At 31.9% G+C, this 26,232-nt stretch overlaps 1 protein-coding gene across 2 annotated transcripts in view; it reads right to left on the bottom strand.

Annotated features, from left to right (window-relative positions):
* Positions 1–10,849, bottom strand: part of LOC130899994 (cytochrome P450 4C1-like) — a 30,534-nt gene extending 19,685 nt beyond the window's left edge. Inside the window, exons 1-2 of one of the 2 annotated variants that reach the window (XM_057810274.1) lie at positions 10,652–10,849; positions 2,827–2,939 (exon numbers count right to left, since the gene is read on the bottom strand). In XM_057810274.1, the coding sequence (XP_057666257.1) occupies positions 2,827–2,939; positions 10,652–10,817 (279 nt within the window). In that variant the 5' untranslated portion in view covers positions 10,818–10,849. Of the gene's footprint in view, positions 1–2,826; positions 2,940–7,054; positions 7,252–10,651 lie in introns of those variants that run through there. The other variant, XM_057810275.1, reaches the window with a different exon arrangement.
* Positions 10,850–26,232: the final 15,383 nt, after the last annotated feature.

The following is a 26,232-nucleotide window of genomic DNA, read 5'->3' on the forward strand; positions in this document are numbered from 1 at the left end:
TTGTCTGCCGCCGCTTCAGCGAGTTTTCAGCTTTTTCATTCAACCGAATCAAACCGAGGCTACTTACATTATCGAACGAGCGATACTGCACAGAATTGTGCAATATCAGTCGTTTGTTAAGACACGCATGATCCTCACCTCTAGTTTAATTTTTGTGTTTTTCTTGGTGTTGTTCTTTTTACGAAATATGAGTTAAATTTATCCAGATAATTATAATTATCATCCAGCAAAGGACGATAATCATATTATAAGAACAAAATTTAAGTCTGAGGAGGAAATAAATGTAAGCAATTTATCATAAATAAACTCCGTTGATCTGCCAGCTATTTTGAAATTATTAGAAGAATGTCGAGTGGATCACAGATATTCAAGTATTATATCAAATACATATAATAACGCGACAAGAACGATCGGTAAATTGCAAGGAAATGTGCCAATCGGCCTTAAGAGAACCAGTCTTTAACCAATACGTCCTCCCAGTCCTGACTTTTGGGCGCGGAGACCCTGACATTAACTAGAAAATCAATACTTAAATTGCAAAGTACACAGCGTAAAATGGAAAAGTCTATGCTCGGCATTACTATGAGGGATGGGATAAGGAATGACAAATTGCGCAGACGATCTTGAGTTAAAGATATCATAGACCAAATACTGAGACTACAATGGTGGTGAGCAGGACATGTTGCAAGGATACATAATAACCGATGGACAAAAAGAATTCTAGACTGGGGACCGAGAACAGACACACAAAATCCAGGAGGACCCCTTACGAGATGGACTGACGATATTAAAAGAATCCGGACAAATTGGGTAGCAACCGCTCAGAGCAGAGAAAACTGGAAGTATTTGGAGGAGGCCTATGTCAGCAGTGGACGAGATAAGGCTGAATGATGATCATGAAACTCCATAATCTCAGTTTTCACACCATTCCAAATAATTCATCTAAAAGAAGTAATTGGATTAAAATTGATCCATTCGTTATCTCGACACATAACAATTTAATAAAATTATCAATTTCTGTTAATTTTAATGCAAAAAATTACAATATAATATATAAAATCAAAACTATATCCATGGACTTAACTTTTTTTCAAATGGAATGAAGGTGGCTCACCAGAATATTATTATTCAGTGGATTAGTGACTTTGAAAGCAAAAAATATTAGACTTGATTTTCAATAGGATAAACAGTGCCAGTATTAAAAGGTTTTACTCTTCACATGCCGATGTAAATGTAAAACAGGTACAGCAATTAAATGATTTGCAGTTTACCGTAAAAAGCAATAGTAACAAGAGTACTTTGTTGATATGAGTGTTGGGATGTGTAGCTATTATGTTGGAGAGAATGGTAAAATATGTAAGCATCAATTATTATTAGTCATTATGGATTTGAAACTGTATGTAACTACCTTACCCACGAAAATAAACTATTATTGTATGATATTGCTACTGGATCTAAACCTCAAAAGGAACTTTTTTTGCCATTAAAACTTTCAAACGTTTCAAAAGAAAATATCACAACACGTCAAAGCGAAAATATGACACCAACAAAAAAGGCAATAACCCTCCTGTAATAGCCAGCGAGAATCCAGAGGAAAATGAATTGAATACGGAGGAAATAATATCAACTACACAAGAAAATTGCTCAATATTTATCAAAAAATTTGATCACAATGTAATGGAATGGTTAAAGGACGACCCTCTTGGTTTCTCAGCAGCAATAAATTCATGAACTACATCATATAATAAAAAAAACTCATCATCTTCAAATTTAATGAGTGGACTTTTTCAAATGTTCAAATATCAACAATGTGGCACACAGAAACAGTTACGAAAAACCCAAATAAAAAGCAAAAAGATAAGTGTGCAGCCAACGTCTGTCGCAAGAAGGAAAACTTTAGCGAGTGGAAAAAGACGCTGCCAAGCCGGAAGAAAAGTGCGAAGCCTTGCAATAAAAAGAAGCAAAGCCTCGCATTCACTAAATGCATGCGTAAATTTAGATATTAGGCGACAATAAATTTTCTAAGTAGTTTTCTTCTTAATTATGTTAAAGCTGATATAATCTACTACGTAATATATGTTTTTCATTAATTCAAAATTATTCAAAATATTACCATAATACTATGTTATACTTTCATCTCTTTATAGGCATTTGTTTACTCATACGAAGTTCAACAGCGCATTAGACCATATCGAACAACTGATATTGCACAGTATTATGTTATAAGGGGGGCGCGTCCGATATAAACATAGGACGTGCATTTCCACTGTGTAATAAGCTACGTTCGATACGAATATGCGTCCCGGAATTCATTGCAAGGCAACATTATTTTTTTTCCTAGCTCGTTTAATTTTTCTAGGCAATCCTAAAAGGGTTTTGGATTTCATAATATTGGAGCTTACGTGCCCGCTTGGCTATCGGCCACGATGATAATCTCTTGGCTATAGTTCCTCTGTAGATTGAACGTTTTTCATTTGCATAAATTTCTGCTTAAATAATGCTTGGTTTTTTGCCCAGACTTTCAGAGTGTTTGGTTCTTGGCCCGATCACTCATATTCCAGTTCTGTCTGCTGTTTTAGATTCATCTGTATACCATTTAAGGCATTTCTGTATATTGATACACTTAGTATTGAGTTAAATTTCTTCTCAAAGCTAAGCTTTGTAATTTTTTTTCTGCCACGCTTTACAGTAGTATGTGGAGAGGTGGGAGATTTAGAATCACTTTAGAATCACGACAAAGTGAAGTTTTAAACTTAACAAAACGTCAATCTTTTAGCCAGTCTAGAAAAATATGAAAATCGATATGTTTTCACAATGTGAACTTACTTCAAATTCTTCAGACCCAGAAATATTGGCAGAAGGAAACAAACTTGTTGCAGAGATATTATACACCGGTCCATACGTTTTACCCCAGTATCGAAGTGTTTTGAATACAGATGCTGAAAAAAAGAAAAAATAAGTCCTAGATATATTGTTAATCGTATAAAATATTGTATTATAAAGAAAAATCGATATTCACACCAATAACCTATTTTAACAATGCTTTAAAAGTAAAAGTAAAAACATAAATGTGAATATAGCGATAAACTATTGAAATTAATATTAACAATTAAAGTTACTGTATCTGGAAACTATTCCATACATTTTTTAACTTGGCTTTTATTAACCATGTTTTTCAGCGCAATACAATGGAACAATGACATCCAGGATGTAGTGAGATGGGCAAGAAATCGGCGAAAGGGATGGAGAGACCACGTGGATAGAATATCAGATGATAGGTTGGCAAAGATTGCAAAGCAAGAAAAACCAAATACATCCTGACCACCTACAAGATGTATGAAAGCTGGTCTCCATCATCCCAGCTGCAGCTAGGCAAACATTACGCAAAGACAAGACTAAGTCTTAACGTACGATGAAGAAAAAGAAGAAGACAATGGAACTCCCCAATGAAAAAACTTTCATATCTGCCTGTTTCAGAGTCATAAGAAGGCGTTTCGAGATTATTGAATCCACTAATCTAAGTCTCAGATGTCGAAAATTGGTACTTTTTACCAATAATTTAGTTGTTTATAAAAACATATCGTTTTTCATAGAAAATATATATTTTTCTCGAGTTATTGGAGAATCGAAATGACTCATCCTAAACTAAACTAATCGTAGCTAACCTAACCTAACCAGTAAATGGATACGTTCTTCGATTTGCTTAACAAAAGCAGGATACAGTAAAAGATAGTTGAAAAAATAAGAACCTGAACAACAATTATTTTTGTTTGTTTTTTTCCTGCTGTTCCTCTTTGCTCTCTTCTGCCAAGCTCTTACCTCCTAAAAATAGAAGGTTTTATTCCATAGATACAATGCAAAAAGTCAATTATGGATTGGTCTTCTAATGACCAAGAATATTTTCTCCTCTTCGAATCCGTCGAATTTCTATCTGTAGTGAATGAAGACCATATCACACGAAAAAGTGATAGGAGGCCTACGTCCGATCACGATCATGACAAAGAGAAAAACGTTTGTAAATACATTCAAATGGATTCAGTTCAGCTGAAAGATTTGCGAAGTGAGATATCTTTTCATAAACTACCGTCTTACTGGCATCTTACATAACACACAGAAAACAATATGTACGAGTAATTTATGGAAACAGAATCTCAGATTTATGCAGTATATACAATGGCATCCCTCAAGGATCTATTTTGGACCCATTCCTATTTATCATATTTGTTAGTGATACCTTTTTTATCTTATTTGCAGATGTTACCACAGCCTTATCAGATGGTACAAAAGTGAGTGATAGCACTTTATTGGTTCACGGCTTATAAATTGAAACTAAAAGAGAATAAAACAAAACATCTCCTCTTTAGTGTGGGCAAATGGACTATGGAATCGATGCCACTATTAGGCATTTATTTGGATACCAATTCAAATTAAGCACCTCATATTGAATGAATTGTAGAGGAATCTTTGCCAACTATATTATGAGCGGTTTCTTATTGGAAACGTGGCAATAAAACACCAAATTGGACTAACTTCAATATATTTTCCGAGCTTTCGAATACTAATGTATTCATCGTCTGGGACTGAAATTATGGTTAAATACAATATAGGAAATATGTACAAAAATAATAAAATTTCTACTTACAATAATCAATTAAGATTTTCGGTGGTTTTGAATCGTATTAATTCTAGTAAAAATTTTGAATTCATAGGTTTCAAAATTGTTCAATGTTCAAATTGACGTTGATAGAAATATTGATTCTGGTTTCTATAGGAATATATATATTAGGACAATCATAATATTTAGGTACATGTACGATGTGGCTGGCAGTATTTACTAAACTAACTTTTAATGTACTCATGTATATTAATGGTGTCAAAAAACTATCTATTTATGAAAGTAATCCAAACTATTCAAATGCAATATATTTTTTTCGAAAATTGAACAGTGATTCTTCACAATAGCAGTTTTTCAACACCACAAAACCTTATGTTTACTCCTTTTATCCAAAAATTGAAATTTACGCAAACAGTTTTCTCCTATTATCGTTAAATTTGATTCCGAAATGTAAAATTACTACTGTTTCTTTTTTCTTAGAAATGCCATAATACACGAAATGTGAAAAGTGCCTCACGATTGCAAAAAATTTAGTCTTAGATATATTGTTATTGATATAAAATATTCTATTATAATGAAATTTAACTTTCTCACCAATTGCCTATTGTAATCATTTATCATTATCTCTTTTTCATTTTTAGATCATCACACACAAACAATATTTTAAGAGTAAAAGTAAAAAAACACAAATGTCAATATATCGATGAATTAATGAAACATTCTTAACAATAAAAGCCATCGATCCCACATTTACATAAAAATGCCCTCGTAACTTTGTATTATACTTGTTTATCACGAAAAAGTTTATCTCCTACAAGGTGTCACAAAAGAAAGATCACATTTGAAAAACCAATTATGAGAAAAGTAAAAAGTTGACTGAAACATTGTTCATTATATATTAGAATCCATTGGTTAGCAATATATTTCTCAAAAATAACATAGTCAAAATGTAAACGGCTGCGCTCACTTATCGCTCATTTAATAGAACACTGAAATTTCCTATGGCTGTTATTCCGTAACAGATATTTTCTTAATTATGCCAGGGAGATCGACCTAAACTTTATTGTGAAATCGGAGGCCAGCACATGTCTTGAAGACCAATTTGCCAAGAAAAATATGACGAAATTGGGTGAGATCTATTGGACGTGTATGAAGTTGCTCCGACCAGCTGAAACCATGTGCTTTGGCTATGACCATCAATACTATGCAATTCAGGTACGAAGAAGTCATCTAACATCCGCAGATAACGCTCAAAATTCACTGTAACTGTGCGTCCCCCTCCATCTTTAAAAGATTGAGGGCTTATAATTCCCAGCGCTGACATCGCAGCCCATACAGTCACCTTAGGCTAATGTGATGATTTCTGAGGTTTGTGTTTTGGATAGTAGTGGCAATTTTGCTTGTTGACGTTACAGATCAGATGAAACTGAGCTTAATCGAAAAACAAGATGTTAGTAAACGTTGGAAAGCGATAAATCATCCAGTTCATTGAGTCCCTCACAAGCATCCTGAAGCTTAATTACTTGCACCAGCTGAATTTTGTGATGGCAGCCCCATCTTTGTGTAAAATTCGAAAAAAAAATGATTCATTCACGTTTAAATCACGCTTCCGAATAGACAAGCCATGCTTGTCACGAACAGACCGTGAAATACTGTCTATGTTTTCGCCCGTTCGATCTATCTTCCAATCACGAGCACTTGGTGCATTATTTAAGTGGCATATCTACGGGCTAAAGTCGTCAAATTACCTTTTTTGTAAAAAACTCACACACGACACTGTTCTTTCTTTTAAGATATCTTGTACAAAATTACCTCCAGAACGAATAATATTAATCAAAAATATATATTATATAGAAAAGACGTGGAGTACATAGGTGAATATTCTGAATGATACTATTATGTTCTATTGCTAGTGATAATATTCTCAACAGATTATTTAAATGGTGTTGAGATTGCATCCTATCGCACGATAAAACCATCTTCGACAACAAGTTCGAACCAGTTGGCTCATTTTTCACATTCAACTGTTATATCCAATAACAATTTTAGCAATTAAATCCCGTGTTTCTCATCTTAACTGTCTCATCTTCACATTCCTTGCCAACTGTAAAGATACTAAATAGATGGATTTAAACATTTCATGACCATTTTCGACCTTTTTTTCTCAACTTAAAGCGAAACATATTGTTAATACGTTGTACGAGATCACACACTGCAAAGACAACCTTATTAAAGTGGCTATAGAATATGTAGGTAGATGTAGAAGTTAAAATAGATGTATCGTAAGTAATTTTTGCTACAAAAACTGAGAACTAATTCACCATATTCTCTAAAATGAAACGAGAAAGAAATACTACTACTACTAATATATTTAAATATGGATTTTTAAATGTAGCTACCACTTCTATACGCTGTTGAATACAAAGTAATTTTTCTTACCTCTACCCGTCTGCAAATAAACTAAATGTTTCAAAAAAATTTTGCTAGGTGGACCAGGTAATGCATGTAATAATGTTAAGATACGTAACCTTTCTTTCACAAGTAACAGTACATGTATTATTCCATATAATGACACAACTATTCCTACCCACCACAACAAAACCATTGTACTATAAATTAAATGTGAAAACTACGTAGATAAAAAAATAATAATGACTACGCTGAAATTTATCAAATATTCTTTGAGTACATTAGATAAAATTTGATTAATCGGATCAGTTGATTGAAATTTTTAGGAAATACATATATTTAATAGTACCTACTGAGGTATGATCTGAATTGGTCTTATCATACTTAGGCGCAGTTTAATACGTGTTTAGTTTAAGTTTTAACCTCAAATGCCAGTTTAAACTACACAATCGCCTTTTTCACGTTATATAGATGGCGTTTATCGACAAACTCCAGCTTAAACGGTACCGTCGTTCTTGGGTAGTTTAAACTTTAGTTTAATATGAAACTGAGAACTCCCAGCCCCCAATATTTTTTTTCGAATTATTCACGTTCTTGCGATATCAACTTTTGTGGATGATTTCAATTTTTCTAAAATGACTGAAAATTCTACTTCATATTTAATGGAGTCGATAATGATGTGATACACTCACTGCTAATGTATTAAGAGGTGAATAGAATTCAAGCTTAATGGAATCAACTCACCTGGAATTTTTGGATCAGTTGGTTATAATCTTTTTGAAAACACTAATTGCAACGCCTGACGAGCGTTTCGATCGCCAAGTTCTCATCTTCAGAGTCTGAAGGGAAACTGCTTCTCTGAAGACGATAAATTGGTTATCGAAGCACGCGTCAGGCAGTGTAATTGTGAGTGTTGGTGTAATGGTATTGTGAACAGTGTGTTCGGTTTCATTGAAACAGTGAATTGTAACGAAGTCTTTGCCAGCTATATTATGAGGGTTTTCTTATTGGGAACGTGGCAACAAATCACCAAAGTGGACTAACTTTAATATATTTTCCAAGCTTTCGAATACTTATGTATTCATCGTCTGGGACCGAAATTATGCTCAAGTACAATATAAGAAATAAATATAAATGTATAATAATAATAAAATTTCACTTACAATAAATATTTGAGATTCATGGTGACTTGTATAAATTCTTGTAAAAATTTTAAATTCATACGAGTCCAAAAAGTGACGTTGATAAAAATATTGATTAATTGAAATATTGCTTCTGGTTACTATAGTAATTTTTATTAATTTTTTATTGAATAGATTATAAATAACGTTGAATTGACCTGGTCAATTTGAATATTGAATTTTGAAACCTATGAATTTAGAAATTTTTACAAAAATCAATACAATTTAAAACCACCGAAAATATTAATTAATTATTTCTCAGACGATTAATAGATAAGTATTCGAATGCTCGGAAAATATATCAAAGTTAGTCCACTTTGGTGTTTCAATGCCACATTCCCAATAAGAATACGCTTATATATATATATATATATATATATATATATATATATATATATATATATATTATCAAAATATTACTGACAATTTGCGTATTTTTATTAATCGATCACCTTCATCATGAACATCAAAATAAGATTAAAAGGAAAATATAAATTTGTTCTAATAAGAAAAATCAATTATTTGTAGTTTTATTAGAATTTTCAAAATAGAGCTATAAATTTTACTTAAATTATTTAGGTCTTTTTATCATTTCTTGCTTTCTCGTTCTTATAAATGTGAACCATTTCTAAGAATTCTTCTTCTTTTTTCTTTTTCGTGTATTACATTCCGTTCCAACAATTCTTGAATCTTTAAAATGAATGTTTATTTACTATTTTATGGTTCGTTAATGCAATTTTTTTATTGTGTTGATGACCTTTTATTCCATTACTGAGTAAGGCACTTGATACATAATATTAATTGCTTTGTTTTTTGGTGTTTTAGATTTGAATTTAGTGAAATATTTGGATAAGATATTGAATATCATATTTATTTAAATAATTTGATAGTTATTAGGTCCTTGTACATATGGCAAGGAAAAATGTTTTATGTTTTGATGTCTCGTTTCTGTTTTGTTTTTTAATTTATTGTACTATCTGTTTAACCTTTTCTTGAATATTTTGTTTATCATTTTTTTGCGGATAATTATTGTCTTTCAATGCCTTTTTTGCTTTTTGAATAGCTAAGCATCTATTCAGGATCTGATAGTCGGATAGATCTATCAGTTCGATTTCGATTGTGAATTGAATTTTTTTATGATAAGAATTCAACTTTTTATTTATGTTTTCAATTTGATTCTTTGGTACGGCAGTAATGCAATCATCTATATATCTAAAAAAGAATGGAATATTTATATCAAGTTGCTTAGGAAAGTTTTCTCAAGATCTTGCATTTCTAATTGTGCTATAACACTTGAAATGGAAGCTCCCATAGTACAACCATCAATTTGTTTGTATATTTCATTTTCATATTTGAAGTACGTTGTAAGTGTGAATTCTATAGCTTTTATAAATTTCTTTTTGAGGTATTAGTGCATATTCTTCAATTTTGTCCCATTTGTTTATCAATATATTTTTCACAATGGTAATAGGAATATTTGTATATAAAAAAACCACATCTAACGAAATAAATAAATATTCGTTAGGAATTTATATATTTTTTCTTTGAAATCCCATGGGGTTTTGGTATAGTATGTGTTTTGACATAATTTTTTTTAAAATAACTAGACAATGGGGAAAGAGGAGTTTGAATACTTGAAACAATCGGTCGAAGGGGAATGTCAGGCTTGTGGAGTTATATGGTAAACCATATATTATAGGGGGTAAGGCATTGTTAATTTTAAATTTTTTTGCATCTGATGGCGAAATAAAAAGTTGTTCTTCCCAAAATCGAATTAGTTCATTATTTTGTTTTTGATAAGAATTCGTAGGGTCTTGTTTAGTTTTTCTCATCGTTTAATAATTTCATCATTTTATTATTATAATCTTCTCATTTCATAATAACATTTTTATTAGATTTATCTGATTTTCAAAATTTTTAGATATCTGTTTTGATTGATAAATTCTTTGGTTTTAGTTATATTATGGGGTTTGATATTGCTCGGCTGTTGTTTGTTTTTCAATTTATTTTTAAAATTAGTGATAATATTACAAGTATCAGGTCTTATTGTATTTTGAATTATTTTATTTTAAATGATATTGCATGAGAAATATTTTGTGCAAAATTGAGAACTAAAGACAAAACTTCTTTCACTTCATCTAGTATGACATTATCAGTTAAATTTTCGATCCATTTTGATTTTTTTTTTCATTTATATTTTTAGTAATAAGTTGTTGTTTTAATATTAGTGATTCAGCTCTTTTTGGACATTTTTCTTCAGATTTTTGTGAAATATTATTAGGAACTACTTCACTTGCTTTAAGATTTTTAAGTCATTTTTTTATTGAATTCAAAACTTATTGAAAAAAAAAACCAACTGAAGAGACCTAAAGTCAAGAACATTCAGAAGCATAAACATATCAAAAGGTCTAATAAATAAAAAATAAGAGAAATTTACATGCCTTACCTCTACCTTTCACCAAATCAGTCGAATGTGCGAGGAAAGATTTGGCCCGTGATCCAGGCAACAAATTTATATATTTGAATAGTCGTATCCATTGTTTCAAAGCCAATATAAAATAAATGGTAACAACAATTAACACTATATATCCAACGCACGAAAAAAACATCATTGTTAAACTAATTGATGCCAAATGATATGTAATATATCAAATATTGCGTAAAACCAATCTTTTCATGGATCAGTGTAAGTTCAGAGTTCATAAAATATTTTCATTTATCAATATACACTTAGTATATCTAATGGGGCAATCCGATCGGTTAGATTAATTAAATGTTAACCTTGGTGTGTTTCTAATTACAATTATTATCATAATAAATTCATTTGACCAGCAGAATAGACACCAATTAGAAAAATGGAAACAATCAACAAAAAAAACTTCATATATTTCAAGTAAAAAGTAATCCAAATGAATATCAAACATATTGATTTACGGGTATGTTGAAATGTTTCTATGCTCAAACTTTTCAAAGATCTCATTATCATGAATTCAGGGAATTATTGATTGAAATATGTTTTAAAAAAATGTTAACAGAGTGAGTCAAAAAAAATTAACCACATGACATTGCCATTAAATATATTATGTTCATATATAAAAGCTATTGAGAATGTAAAGAACGTTGAAAACCCCGTCACTGTTATTTGGAAAAAACAAAAACTATTGAAATGTATCTGCAAATGTGCGGAAACAACGTTTTGAAAAAAAGTTTTGTCCGAAAGTGATGCATTATGTTTGAAACTGTCCAAAAAAAGTTTAAGATGAAGAAAAGTTTAGTTTATAAACGGCCGTTTCAAAATAGCTTAAGCCCAGTTTTTCCCCAAATTTAGGAACTTAAATATTAGAAATTGTCGAAAAAAGCAATGTTATCATAAATTTTGTACAATATGAGAACAAAAATTGATGGATGCCTAAAATAGATATGATAATTCAGTACGGGATCAAACTCGTGACGAGAAGTGGACGATAAAGTTTGATTGAGGGATAAATTACAGTCTAGCAGTCTTCTCAAAAAAATTGTTTCTAACTTTGTCACTGTGGAAAATGTAACGACTGTCAGAAAGACAATGGCATGTGTTTTCCTGAATGTGGTGTTAAAATAAACTATAATAAACATTGCGCAAATGTTAACGTTTTTTCATTATAAATTTCAACCTCAACCGCCATATCTTGCACCCAATCATTTTCACTTGTATCCAACACGAAAAACTGCCTGTCAACTCAAAACTTTGACGACGACAACGAGGAGTCCCATAAATCTGGTTTTTACGTTTTGAAACATCATGAATTTCATTCTCACAAAATATATTTGATACAGTAAATGAATCAAGATGTCTTAGGCAAAAAATATAATTTCGTTAGATTATCATTTTCATACAATATTTGTTTTTCCGCACATGGGATTGAATAATATTTTATTAAATTGAAAACTTACTGAATCACATATTTTTTTATTTATAGTTGAATTTATTTTTTGTATCGATCGATCAAAAATAACTATTGTACACTGTGATTTTAATTGTTTTGCTGTCCAAATAAAGTGTTTTTTTAAAAAGTGACTTCTATGGCAGTCACTTTTAGTTGGCGCAGTCAGTAGGCTAGTGGAAGAGCCCTTACTGATCCTATTCGTTATTTAACGATTGTCAAGAAGTAAGTAAAAATAAAATTTAATTTGTTAGAAGTATTCATAGGTTAAGAAGAAAAAATAAAAGCCTTTGGAAAACTTTAAAGTTAGTCCAAAGTACTAAAAGATAAGAAAGTAGAAGCAGAAACACCTTTGGAAAACCGAGTGAATTCAATCCAGAAGTTTAAAGACAAAGGGAAGATAGAAAATAATAATAACCGAAATGCACTTCAGCATCATGGTTAGCCTATAAACAATCATAACATAAAAAGCAAAAGTATTCAGAGGATTTCTGGGATTATTGGGCAATTATAGAAAATTCATCAAAGACTTTGCCAGGATAATGGAACCTTCAACGGCATGCCTAAAGAATGACGCGAAAATAGAATAGACACCAGAACTTTTAAAATGCGTTAAGACATGTAAGAACCTTTTAACCAACGAACCATTGCTACAATATCCAGACTTTATAAAGCCGTTCAACCTCGCTACAGATGCAAGCAACTTTCGTGCTCTCTGAAGGTCCCATAGGAAACGACAAGCCATTTACATTCGCATCCAGAGCTCTGAATGACACAGAAATTAAATCCTCTACTATCGAAAAGGAAATGCTAGTAATAAATTTGAACTACCAAAATTCCGTATCTTTTTGGGTGAAAATGATTGGGATTGACCCAAGCTCCAAATTAGTAAGATAGCGACTAAATCTAGAAGAATTTTATCATGAACTTGCTTATAAAAAAGGCAAATCTAATAATAAAGCCAACGCTCTTTTTAGAGTTAAAATGAACGGATACCAATTCGTAGAAGAAACAGACATCGAAGACTTAGCATCATTATATAATCACCCAGACTCCTTCATCGACCCAAAAAATACTGAAATAGAATTTATGCAAACGACGGACCATCTTAATCCAGAAGAACTGAAAATTTTCGAAGAATTGTTGGGAGAAGGGGAGAATCAACATTCTCCACTGAACAACTTATCAAGCTACTCCACGAAAAAAAAACGCAATAAAACACACAGTCCAAGAAAATTGCCTACTTAGGAATTCCTCAGTCAATCACCGAAATTACTTTTACCAATAATAAATGGATTTATGCTCAAGTTGGAAGAAACAACCTAAAGAGAGACTTCTTCAAATTCTTCATCGACTCTCTCGATCCAAAAAAATACGCTCTATACTTTTAAGATGATGATCTTAACCCTTTTTAGAGCACGTCGTATGATTTGGTGAAATGCAACCAAGTTTTAGAGGATATCCAAAAACAAAAATAAAACATTACCATCAATAAATAATCAACCACCGTGGCATAAACGAAACAGAAACTCAAATTTGTACTATTGGCCCAGTCTAACGAAAGACGTTGAAGGAATTATAAATCCATGTCACACTTGTCTGACTAGTAAATCCTCCAAAACAGGATTTAATCACGATATGAACTAAAAAGCGGTTTAATCAACGGTTTGTGAAGCTTTATCAAGACAATATCAGAAAAATTGAAAATATTAAAGAAGAAGACGCCGAAAGATATTATAGGGCTATGCCCTCACTTGAGAAAAACCACAAGAATATAATAAGGGAAATTGACAGGTATACGAGTCTTAATAAACTGGTAATGGCGAACTTCAATAATACAGTATCACTTATTACATACAACCTAGAAAATATCGCTCTCGAAATAAACAAAATCAACAGCGATCTAAATAAATTTGTTCTCGACTCCAATAACTATATGGAAGTACTTAATATACTAGACTAACTCAACTTAACTCTTCAAACCGTTCTACATTTTCTTACGGATTTAGAATCATTTGCAAGATCATCCATAGCAGTCTATTTAACCCAGAAAAATCTCACGAACATCACTCATCCGAGCAATTGCCCATAGAACATATTTTACAAAATATTTCAACATTCTGAAAGTTGACAGTCAATACATCAACCATACAATGATATTTGTTATCCACTTTCCGGTCTTTTACCCAGATCCCTTCTCATCCCTTTGGATCGCAGTGTATACGATACCTCAAAATCCATACATACAAGAGATGTCAGAAGCCTATTACATAATTTTTCCTCAAGCTACTAATATTTTCACACAATGCGTTATTTCAAAAATTAAGATACTCCAAGTAACGTACCTCATCAAACTTCGAAGATGTAGTTTCAGAACAAATAAAGAACCATTTGAGAACACAAGATCTGTGATACGAAAATAAGTTCTAATCCTACCTAGGATCAAAACCATATCATTAACAAGGTTATCTATGATCAAACCTCTAACAATTGAGAAGATTCCTTTGGATTAACTCAACCTCCTCACCATCGAAGAAGAACGACTGCATTCAATACCCATCAGTTTACAAAAGGCAGATCCTACACACTTCTGGATGACTCCAATTTATTCAACTGTAACTATTTTTACAATAATAGGATTGTACAAACTCCAAAGACATCCAACAAGATATACCACCATCACAACCAATTTTGATAGTCCTTCACAAAAGTCTGAAGAACTTCTCGCGATGACCAGAAACTTTCTTTTGACAAGTCACTGTCCCTTCAAACATCACCTTTAGACGATAGGCATGTCAGAGGACGACAACTGCAGATTCTACGAGCAAGTCATGGAAACAGCAGATCATTTACTCTGCGAATATCCTGCTCATTTCACTAGAAGGATTAAGTATCTTGAAGGAGTAGTACTAATACTTCGGGAAGTGGGACACGAAAACCTCGAACGAATGAATTTTAAATTGTAACTGCCGCTTCAGTTGTTACTCAAATAGTAATTAATAGTGACATAAATTGACAAAAAATAATCTAGGGTGAATTGGGTTTGTGCTACCAAATTAAATAGAACGATAAATAAATTAAATTTTTTAAGTCGCAGTATATTTTACTTGGCACAAACATAAATAGTATGTTGATAATATGTCGAGAGGGTGTCAAAGTCCTTGTTAGTTTCACCTTTCAAGCAATACCAGTTATCAAAGGTCAATTTTTATATTTAGAACAAATGATTTAGATTATTAAACCAGCAAGTAATGGTTGTTTTCGATTATGTTTTATTATGAAGCCAAATTTGCAAGGATCTCTGATAAGCAGCCAATAAGAGGAAAAATTATTGAAAACAATTGAATACAGGAATCTAGTTCACGTAATTTTAAACCAAATACCTGAACGGGAAGTTAACACCTATAGATTGTACTAGACCAATGTGGATATCGCGATTCTATCAAATTAAAAGTCAAACAACAATTTTCAAATGGTTACGTTTTTGTCTGATCCAAATTATATTTCAATGAACTTGGAAGGTTGAGTGTGTTGCATTGAATCATGGGTAATTATAATGGGTAAATATGAGGTAAGATCCTTTCATACGATAGTTAAGTAGTTTTTGTCGAAGTAATATGTAAAAACAATAGGGATATGATATATCTCTGTCTCCATATAGTAAAGATCGTCACTAATGTATAACGTCCATTACCTCTTTGAAAGAATCAGCTCTTCCTACTATTTTTCATTTCTATGAATCTCTTTCATAAGATCTCCCAGCCTGATAAAATCTGCTTTTCTCTTCTTATATCGTGAGGTATATATCAATTCAAGCGACAATTCTCTGTTGAAAGCATTCTTTGGATTTCTGTTGGTTATAGGATACCAGTAATGTCTTCTCTTAACCTAGTCCTACTATGTTGCCACATTATTCCTATTTTTCTTTTAATATTATATCAGTGCTAATTCCACAAAAGTGTTTTGATATCCAGAGGAAATTTGTCCACATTTTTTGCTAGTTTACCACCTGTTTTATTTTCTCCGACACCAGAAGTAAGTCAGTTATTCGGACTTATATAGGAGCTTAAGTGAGAAAACGAAATTTGAAGATTGTTCAAGACCCCTATCAGAGATTTTGGCATGATATGTTAGAGATTACCGTAGATCCATAATAAGAGAAATTGGTCCAAAACAACTATAGAAAGATGGCCAAAATTTGGGATTTGTAATTATTTTATTACTATTCATAATTAGTTAACTAAGTTTTATGAGTAGTGAAGTATTACTTTCGATTGGGATTTAAAACCATGAAAACTAGTGTAATTTACAAACCCTATAAAAATAGCAAACAAAATGACAATATTTTCGTTTCGAAACCCAGCTTGCTAAAGTTAGCCTGTATTCATACAAGACTCGTAGATCATCGATGATCGGTTTACCATCTTATTCTTCTCTGCCTGCTCTTTCTCTCGTATTTCAATAGTAAACTCCTTATTCTGGTATTATATTTTTTGTAGGGTGTCCTTCTAAAGTTGTTTAGATTCGTCCGTTATTTTTTTATCCATACATACAATTATAGAGATTCCTTATTACTAAATACTATTAAGTTATTGAAAAGCTTCAAATTGGTTTGAACTAATAAAAAATAAAACAACAAGCATCCAGTTTATAATACATCGGATAGCCGATACTAGTCAATGAATATTCTTGGGTGGTTCAAATATACAACATTTGAGTAAACGCGCGAAAAATTTAGTGTCGTAGAGGTGGCTGTACTGGACTAGTCTATTATAAAGCACATAGAACAGTCGGGACGGCCTAATATCCCTTTTTATATTGTATTTATTGCGATGAGCGAGAAGAATGTACCAGTGTCTGTTGCGCATCGCATCATTATTCGTTTTTTTTGGTGAAACATAATGTAGAATCCCAGGAAATTTATCAAAATTTTGTAATGAGTACCTCTCCAAGTGACCGAAAGTGCCGGAAAATTCGCCCGAAAAACCCGATATGGTACACAAGTGAAATCTTGTGGAACGTGAAGCCGGACGTAGGTATTTGGGAAACTTTTCGCTTTCGGTTCAAAATTGTTTTTGTTGGCTTCTTTGAAACTATCTGTTTGCGCTACCCAAAATAAAAAAAAATCATTAGGAAACGATGAAAACCCGCTGAAATACAATATTTTTTCCGCGCGCGTGATTTCATGCCGCTTACTAACTTTCGGACGTTTCGCGCCGCCACCGCCAACTTCGCCGTCGCGAAAATGGGCTTCTAACTTTTTTTTGTAAATTCATTTACAGCGCTAATTATTAACCGATTTTTATGAACTTCTTTTTAAAATGTCTGGGAACAGTTGTATTTTTGCGAAAAGTCCTTCAGTAATGTTTATCAGCTCATGGTGCTCCAAGAAACTTTCAAGAACATTTCCTAGATAGCAAATTCAAATTGTTGTGATTAGAACAAAAAATCCATTATTGATTCGCAAAGAAACTAAGGCTATGAGCGAAAACTTTTAGTTGACGTAGCCTTTCACAAATAGAGAATGACCCTCGCTGTACGACCCACCCTAAAAATTTTTACCCGAGAGGGTAAATTTTTGACATGTGCCTTACCACTCCTGTATCACTCCGCTGCTGCCAGTCAGTTTGACGGGTGTACCACGTGAGGTTTTTCGGATGAATTTTCCGGCACTTTCGGTCACTTCTGGCGAGGGTTTCCCGACCTGCAAAGCTTCTAACGCCACTACACTGCTACTAGTTGAGAGTCCGGTCTCACGTTCCACTAGGTTTCACTCGTGTACCGTTTTTCGGACGAATTTTCTGGCACTTTCGGTCACTTCTGGCGAGGCTCCTCCGACCTCCAAAACTTCTGGCATTGTTACGGCGTTATTATTTGAGGTTCGGACACGACGATCCAAGAGTTTTCACTCGTGTACCATATGAGGTTTTCCAGCCCATTTTTTCACCCCATTTTCATATCCGACCAGTACAGAATGCCAGAAATGCCGTTTGGGGATGTACTAATTACGGGCGTCCCGTTTCCAAACTCAAACATCGTGTACCTATTTTATGTAGCTCTGGGACTCTAAGATTATTGGAAAATTTTGGCTGAGCAATGATTGAAGAGAGTCTCCTATCAAAGGATATCTGGAAAGAATTTTTCAAAATCATTTGAATAGAAAAGTTGTCAGTATAGTTGCCGCTTTCTGAATCTGCGAATAGATCAGTTAAATCTAAAAGAAATTATTGTTTTATTTTGAGGCAAACACAGATGATTCATTCTAGATAGAACTCTTCTTCAAATGGATAGAAATTGTAAGAAGTGTAAAAATATTTGAATGAAACAAGAACGAAATGTCCAATTGTTGGTTTTAAGAGTTGCATTTGATAAGAGATAAGTGAGTTGAAGCCATTAACAATTAAATTGATTTGTGGCAATTAGTTTAAATTTCGATTTATTATCTAAAATATAATATGTTGAAATCGATTCTATACTCTTATTTTGGAAAAAAATACAAGAAATTATTTATCACGGACTAAATCGGTTAGTGTCTTCGAATCAATTTATAAGGAGCTTTAGTTTAAAATGGTCGTGGTAAATACTTTACCACGACTAGATATTGTACGTTCTTCACACAACAGACGCAAGACAGCGCTACAGATCGGTTATTTCCTGGAAGAAGAAAGCTCTACAATGATGTCATCTATTGGCCAAATTGAACTTAGGCAGCTGTTTTTATCAGTATTCGATACGATCTGCCTGTGGTTATAAGAGTACGTGCCATACAAACAACATATTGTAATTGCGTATAAATTGAAGGATCGAGAAATTATTGTTTTAATTCGCGAAGTTCCGAAAAAAATTTTTCATTGAGAGTGTTTATAAATATTGTCTTCTGACGAAGATTCCCTTGACAGTTAGTTCCGAATAAAATTTTATTTTTCACTTTTATTGACCATTCCAATATAAATTGGAAAACGAAGTATCCAAGGAACAGCAATTGAATAATTATGTTTCAGGATATCAAACTACAATTTGAAAAAATTATTAAATCGGCCAAAAGTTTTAAGAGAAAATAATCTTCAAGATTAAGATTTTATTAAATCCTTTATTTTTCCGGAATGTTTCTATACATAACTTCATATATTTCAGAATATAACCAGTTTAATCAAACTAAAGGTAGTTTAAAATGATATGAATATAGACACAGAATAATTATTAAGACCAATGGATCATAACGATGCTTGTTTAAACGCTCATGTAGATTAATCTCTATATACATTGCACGTGAGCATAAAAAACTACATTTTCGGACACGTGTGATTTTCACAATGACGAGATTAAATTACCACTCATCCATATTAAGGATTACACATCATGACGTCATTTTTTAACAGATGGCTTGCGCTTGAACAGTACACCCCCTGACGATGAGATGTAGTCGATGGGGTGAGATGCAATCTGCTGGCCTTTGTTGTCTGTCGGAGCATTAATTTTCATCATTTTGAGGGAGAGTAATAGAAAGTTCTAGAGGAAATTGATTCGATAATATTTACAATTTATTTCCACGGGACTGAGAATGAGTTTTAAATCTATGAAATTAGAGTTTAATTCATGTGCTCTCTAAAAAGAATATGTTCAATAATTTCCCTAGGTTTTTGTATAATTGAATGAAATAAAATTTAAAATATGGTAGTAAACTATAATCATTAAACATAAAAATACAGTTTGTTCTAAATTATGATTCCATTTAGCAAGCCTCTAACTCAAGTAAATAAATAATATTTGAGAATGGAAAATAGTAACAAATAATATGCATAAAGGACGTAAAACCTTCACTTGCGCTTCTTCGAAATTTCGATATCGACACCTTCTGTATCTGTATTAGAACAACTTTCCATTCAAAAGTACAGCTGACTAATTTGAGGTTTCCTTTTATATTGTATACCTATCGTCCAGGCATCTAAAAATCACATCGAAATTAGTAACCATCACTTTTATTTTATCCGCAATACCCTCATCTTCTATATATTTATTTCGCTAAAATTGACGGATATTGTACATGAATCATATTCCACAATTTTTAAGAATAAATTTTCAAAAACAATGTGAGTTTAAGGTCGAAATCATGTAAACAACGTGAGGTCCTTTTCATATCACGTATATTTTAGTAATGTCTTCAATTCTCTTTTCTTGTTTAAAGTAGTTCGTTTATAACTTTCAAAAACATGCTCAAAATAATATAGGTACTTCAAATTAATCACGAAAATGATAAATATATGGATCAACTGACTAAAATAGCCTTCCCTATTGCTAATTTTGAAGGTCATTCTCCCCAATTATGAAAAATGAAACAGTTAAAATGAATAGTAAAACTTATACTTGAAAATTTATCTAACTAACTAACTATACTCTAACTAACGCTCTATACTAGCCACATTCGTGATTTACCTAAACTACTCGTTAGAGTTAGTTTATTAATGGTGTACATACTTTTCAATTCTATTTTTATTTTCAATGCTAACAAGTATCTCAATATCGTACCACAAATCGAATTTTGTACGATTTTCGTTAGTTTCAGTACCACAACAAGCTCTACGATGTATATTAGCTTCTAGTAGATCTTAGTTTTCTTTAAGGAAGCTTGACATGGTGCAATGCAATACAAGATGCAATATTACTTCATCAAAAGCATGCACAGTTTAGCTTTTTGCTTTTTACAAGTTCTCGCACTTGCAATATTATCGGTTTAATGGCATTTTTATTGCATGCACGTTCCAATTCTAGGGAGAAATGACTTTCTGATCTGCTGATGGTACGTCCCTCTCTAATAATTTCTCAGGTATCTTACGTTTTATTTTCATTAAGAGTTTTTTAACTGTTTCTTAATCCAATTTCAACTAATTTTTGTATGTTTTTCCATATCTAAACTCATGTTTTTCCTTGTTCTATCCTGCCAAGGCATGGCCCACCATCGTCTGGATGCTCTTCTATGTCCATCAAACTCCAGAAGCAAGGTAGAGACGATATAATAATTGCTAGTGATGTACTGACACCTCTCTTCTTGTTTATTTCTCCTAACAGTGTTATTTTCATTTCCAAACCGCTCACAAATATTACATAAAATGTGAGACTAGGAAATTGTTTACTTTTACTTATGGAATTTTGACTAGTGGCAACCATGATGTAATGGCAAGAGATTTGCGGTATTTAATGTGTTCTATTTCTAATATAGATTACTTAGGAATCAGAAAAATTTTACAGATTAACTTGTTTAGTAAAAATAGGTACGCACTGAGTGTATTTATGATAGGGGTACTTGATATCGTATTATACGAGTTCATGTACGAAATAATAATATAAATTTCTAATATAAAACTTACGTACGCTCATTTAAGTATTATTACGAAGCAATGTAAATATTTCCATGAATGTACCTGAGCTAATACAAGGTTTCGGTAACAATAGTAGACAACAAGAAAAAACGTTTGGATGCGCCAAAAGCCCTGTATATAGTAGCTAGATTTTCCAATAAAGGTTAGAAATATTGTTGTATTTAAATTCCAAGAATCTGTTCCAAGCGAATTTTAAAGAAATACGGTTGTAAGTTTTCCATTTAGTTTAGTTGCAGCTTGTAAAGTCTATGTGGACTATGGAAAATTCAAAATAACCGCCAAATAATCAATTCTTCAGCAGTTAATGAGGAAACTTCAATATCGAATTGTTTTAAATCATTCACAGGCTAGCATATGTAAAAGTTTTGAGGAAAATTAGTCATTAGAATACTTGGTGTTAGGAAATCTACGATTTACTTAGTTATTTTAAAAAAGTGCCGATTTTCAAACAGCTCCAGGAAAACCAAATTTTCAAATGGAAAATCATTGAAAGTGAAACTTCGAAGAAAAGTGCATGCGTTTTTTAGAAAATGAGTTGAAGCACGCTATGAAAATTTTTAAATTAATAGGTTTCTGCTGGAAAAAGCATTCCAGAAAGTATATTTTGATAGAAAGCAGCAGGGTGATTCCGTTCTAACTGTGATTTTTTGTATTCAAAATTTCAAGATTTTAAAATTTAACTTTTCTAACTTTTTTATGCATATTATTCATCTATTTTACTGTAAAAATAAAACTCTAAGAGGAATTTACTACAACTTCAAAGTATCACGAGCAAGACACAAATGTCGGATTTTGAGTTCCACGGTACTGACTCATTTATCCACGGTACTGACATGGTAACTTAAGATATTAAACAACAAGTGCATCAATTTTCCTCAGTTTGATCATAAACATTAGAATTTATAAGGTAATTAGTTTAAATCATTTGTTACGACAAAAAAAATTAATAATTTATCGGTAAATTCTAGGAATGGACATGACACGGTACTGACATGGTAACTTAAGATATTAAACAACAAGTGCATCAATTTTCCTCAGTTTGATCATAAACATTAGAATTTATAAGGTAATTAGTTTAAATCATTTGTTACGACAAAAAAAATTAATAATTTATCGGTAAATTCTAGGAATGGACATGACACGGTACTGACATTCAAGTGATGTAGTATAAGTTTTCTTTAAGTGGCAAGTTATATTGTATAAAAATAATGTTTAAATATCTTAAGAATTATTCAATTAACACAAAATTTTTATTAATTGATTATTAATTAATGACTAGTACAAAAAAACAATACAGGACATTGAATATCACAGTTATAATGGAATCACCCAGCAGGTCTGTAAAAAACCACAGAAGAACTTTACTTTGTTTAGATGAAACATTAATCAGCGTGGGACCTAAATCAAATAAATTTTGGCAAGATGAAAGCTAGAGGCACGCGTTTCTAGATAATTTATCGTGGAATGACTGCTGTTAAATCATCACCAGATCATTGTGAACTAAACCTGATTGAATTAGTATGGCCACAAATAATGAGAGAAACGTAATAGCAGCAGGAAGTGCCTTAGAATGCACTCATGGACATGATTCTCAACTAACTTAATCCTCACCAAGCCCCCATCTTTCAGGATGGTCTATCAATATCAATTGTTTTTAGGAAATTAATATAAGGTATACGTACTTACTTGCCAAAAGTATGATTTTTTTTACAACTGCACTGACTAGTCGGATCATATTGAAATATAAAAAACTGACATTATAAGAATACATTTTCTAAAATTTCATTTTTGTGACTGATACTATTAACAAGAAATAAGTGTATTCAATTTTTACTTGCTATTTACTCTTGCTGGATTTCCAATACTTGTATTGCAGCTGCAATTACATAATTTCCAATCCATCTTATAAGTAACCATGTGGTTACGTTAAATGTTTAATTGTTTTAATAACTTATTGTCAATAATTACAAAATATATGATAATTCGCAAAATTATAGAGGAAGTAATAAAAATATCAATAATATATCACAAAAATTATTGTTTTTTTCATACCATATTGTTTGTATTGGCTACTTTTCTATAATATTTTCGTCCAGCGTAGTAGTCTTCTAATATGACTATTGTTTTATCCTACTTTTTATTGCACTTCTTGCTACATACTGACAAAGTTAAAGCTAGGAGATAGTTTTCATAGAATACACATAACAGAAATGACCGCTTATTAAATCCAAATATCCTTAATCGAAATCAACACATCAACTATTCACTGGTTGAGTCTGTGAGGATGAACTTGCAAGAAGGATACCCTCCGAAAGTTGTATGCTGGAACGAAAACAAGTATCATGAAACTTGATTAGAAAAACCAATCAAACAAAGTTATTTAGGAGTTTGTTTCCATTTATTGCACAAAAGCTATAAGCCTTGTTTAATAGTGTCAATACTGTAGTATGGTGAGTATTAAAATTGAATATACATAGATGCATGCAGGAGTGATAGAAAGTACGAATTTTGTAGCATCTGCATTTATTTCGACTAGTATGTATCATAATCTTATATGCTGAGACAAGCAGTTATAGATTTGAACCCGTCCTACCTTATCAGTTTCTAACTATTGCTGTTTTAGTGAGATTGAAAGGATCATCAACAACGCATTTTGTGGAAAAGGTTCCAAAGAAATCTATAAGAGTTAAAAACTGTTTATAAGTGGCTAGAGCGATTTAAAAGTGCGATCAATAGATAACAGTATACTGTATAACGAGTGTTCAAAATGGAGGATTTCAGGCGAATTCACAGAATTGAGCTACGAGCCGTAGCCGTGAGCGAGCTGCTTTGGCAAACGATAGTGAAATCGAATTTTCAACACGTGTTATACACGATATTTTTCTGACAACCAGAGAAGAACGCGGTGATTATTTACTTTTATAAATTAAAGTTTATGATAAAGCTACTATAGTTTTGAAAATAAATTGATACTTGCAAACGGTTGTTGAGCATTTTAAGTTCTTGATACAACATTTTGAATTTCATATGTATCAGAATGAAACTTCTTTTCTGGATCTGCAAGTGTAGTTTCACAAAATAATTATACCATTGTGTGAAAATGTAGACATCTTCAATCATCGACCTGTGTGCAAAATAAAAACATACGTTCGTTAATCAGATTTATGAAATTTTCCATTTCACACGGGTATGCCATTCGTTCGTTTCCATATTGAAATTGCTAAAAATTCCGATAAGGTGAAACTGTATGAAATATGTCATATGTTGGAGAACTTATTCGTTCTAATAGGCAATTGAATATTGAAGAACTTGAGTGCCAAATTTGTTGCAAGGCATTTTATCACAACTCGTAGCTGTGTTGTAATGTTATAAAATTGAAGGTGCACGTAAATAAACCTAATCAATGGTATAGAAATGTTTATAAAGATATTCAAATAATTTGATGATAAGTATATTTACATTTAGGTTTTATATTAAAAGTCAAAAACAACAATTTATTATTAAAATAGATTGATTATGAAACGATGGTCAGCTTTAGGGTATCGAAATATTGATAATAATTGAAAAATAATTTCATAATTATTATATAAATATTTATATTTATTTTTTGGAATCATACACTCACGTTAACTAACATTCCATTAATCAAAACATTTCTAGCACATGCTTTGGGGAAATGGATTTTACAGTATATTCGAATTCATAATTTCTTTCGCCTGAAAACAGGTACCTACTTTTATAATTTTTTCTTCTGTCCGTTAATTTTATATATATAATTTTTGATTAGCAAAAATATTATCTTCTTCATCGGTAATTGAGTATTCTTCATATTGGTTTCAATGCAGTTAACAATTGCTATTTGGGAATTGTTATTTCCTCAATTTTTGGAATTAATTGGGCTTGTACTGAATACACTGTTTTCACCATCACTACACAAACGCCCACTAATCCACTGTCTGATGCGCGTTTCGATAACCAAGTTATCGTCTTCAGAGTCTGAAAATAAACTTTTTTAGTGTTGGTATAGTGGTGATGAAAACAGTGTATTCAGTATGAATATCGCCAACGGTTCCAGAAACTCCAACTTAATTGGGTTTAACTTCATATTCTTCTATCAATAATTCCTCTTGTATATGCGTTTACTTTACTTAATTTAGGCTTAAGATTTCAATATCAAATTGAAATTGATAATTAATGAATTTAAACCTTGAAAGAACATCATCAAAAGTTTTGGAAAAGGGAAAAGTCTAAAAGCTTCGTTCAAAAACAAGGATCAAAACAAAGAGATCCCTCATTTACGATTTTATTCGGTGCCAGAAGATATTATGAGAAGTCCAGCTAAACTTGATACCAAAGGAATGGAATACCATTATAAACATCATAGTCTAAGAGCCCGTGAGAGCCCCAAAACTGAAAGTTCTTCTATGTCTTCCCAGTCCAGCTAAGAATGATCCCCACCCATGAAACTTACTATGTAAAGAAATTATTGTATACACTAAGAGTGGTTGTTACAGACCATCTTACAAGGCATTTACAAATCTCATCAAAAAATATTTTTACTCTGAACGTTCAAGTGCTGAAAGCCAAGGAAAATAAAACAAAAAAGTTATGTAGATACAAGCAATTCAATTCCAACATTGTCGTCTACAGAATTTTAACAATAACATCTCAACAAATTCTTCCAGTCAATAGTAAAACAACCTTCAACATCTCAGCTAGCTCCGTTT

This window comes from Diorhabda carinulata, chromosome 12, assembly GCF_026250575.1.
Source record: "Diorhabda carinulata isolate Delta chromosome 12, icDioCari1.1, whole genome shotgun sequence".
Lineage (NCBI taxonomy): Eukaryota > Metazoa > Arthropoda > Insecta > Coleoptera > Chrysomelidae > Diorhabda > Diorhabda carinulata.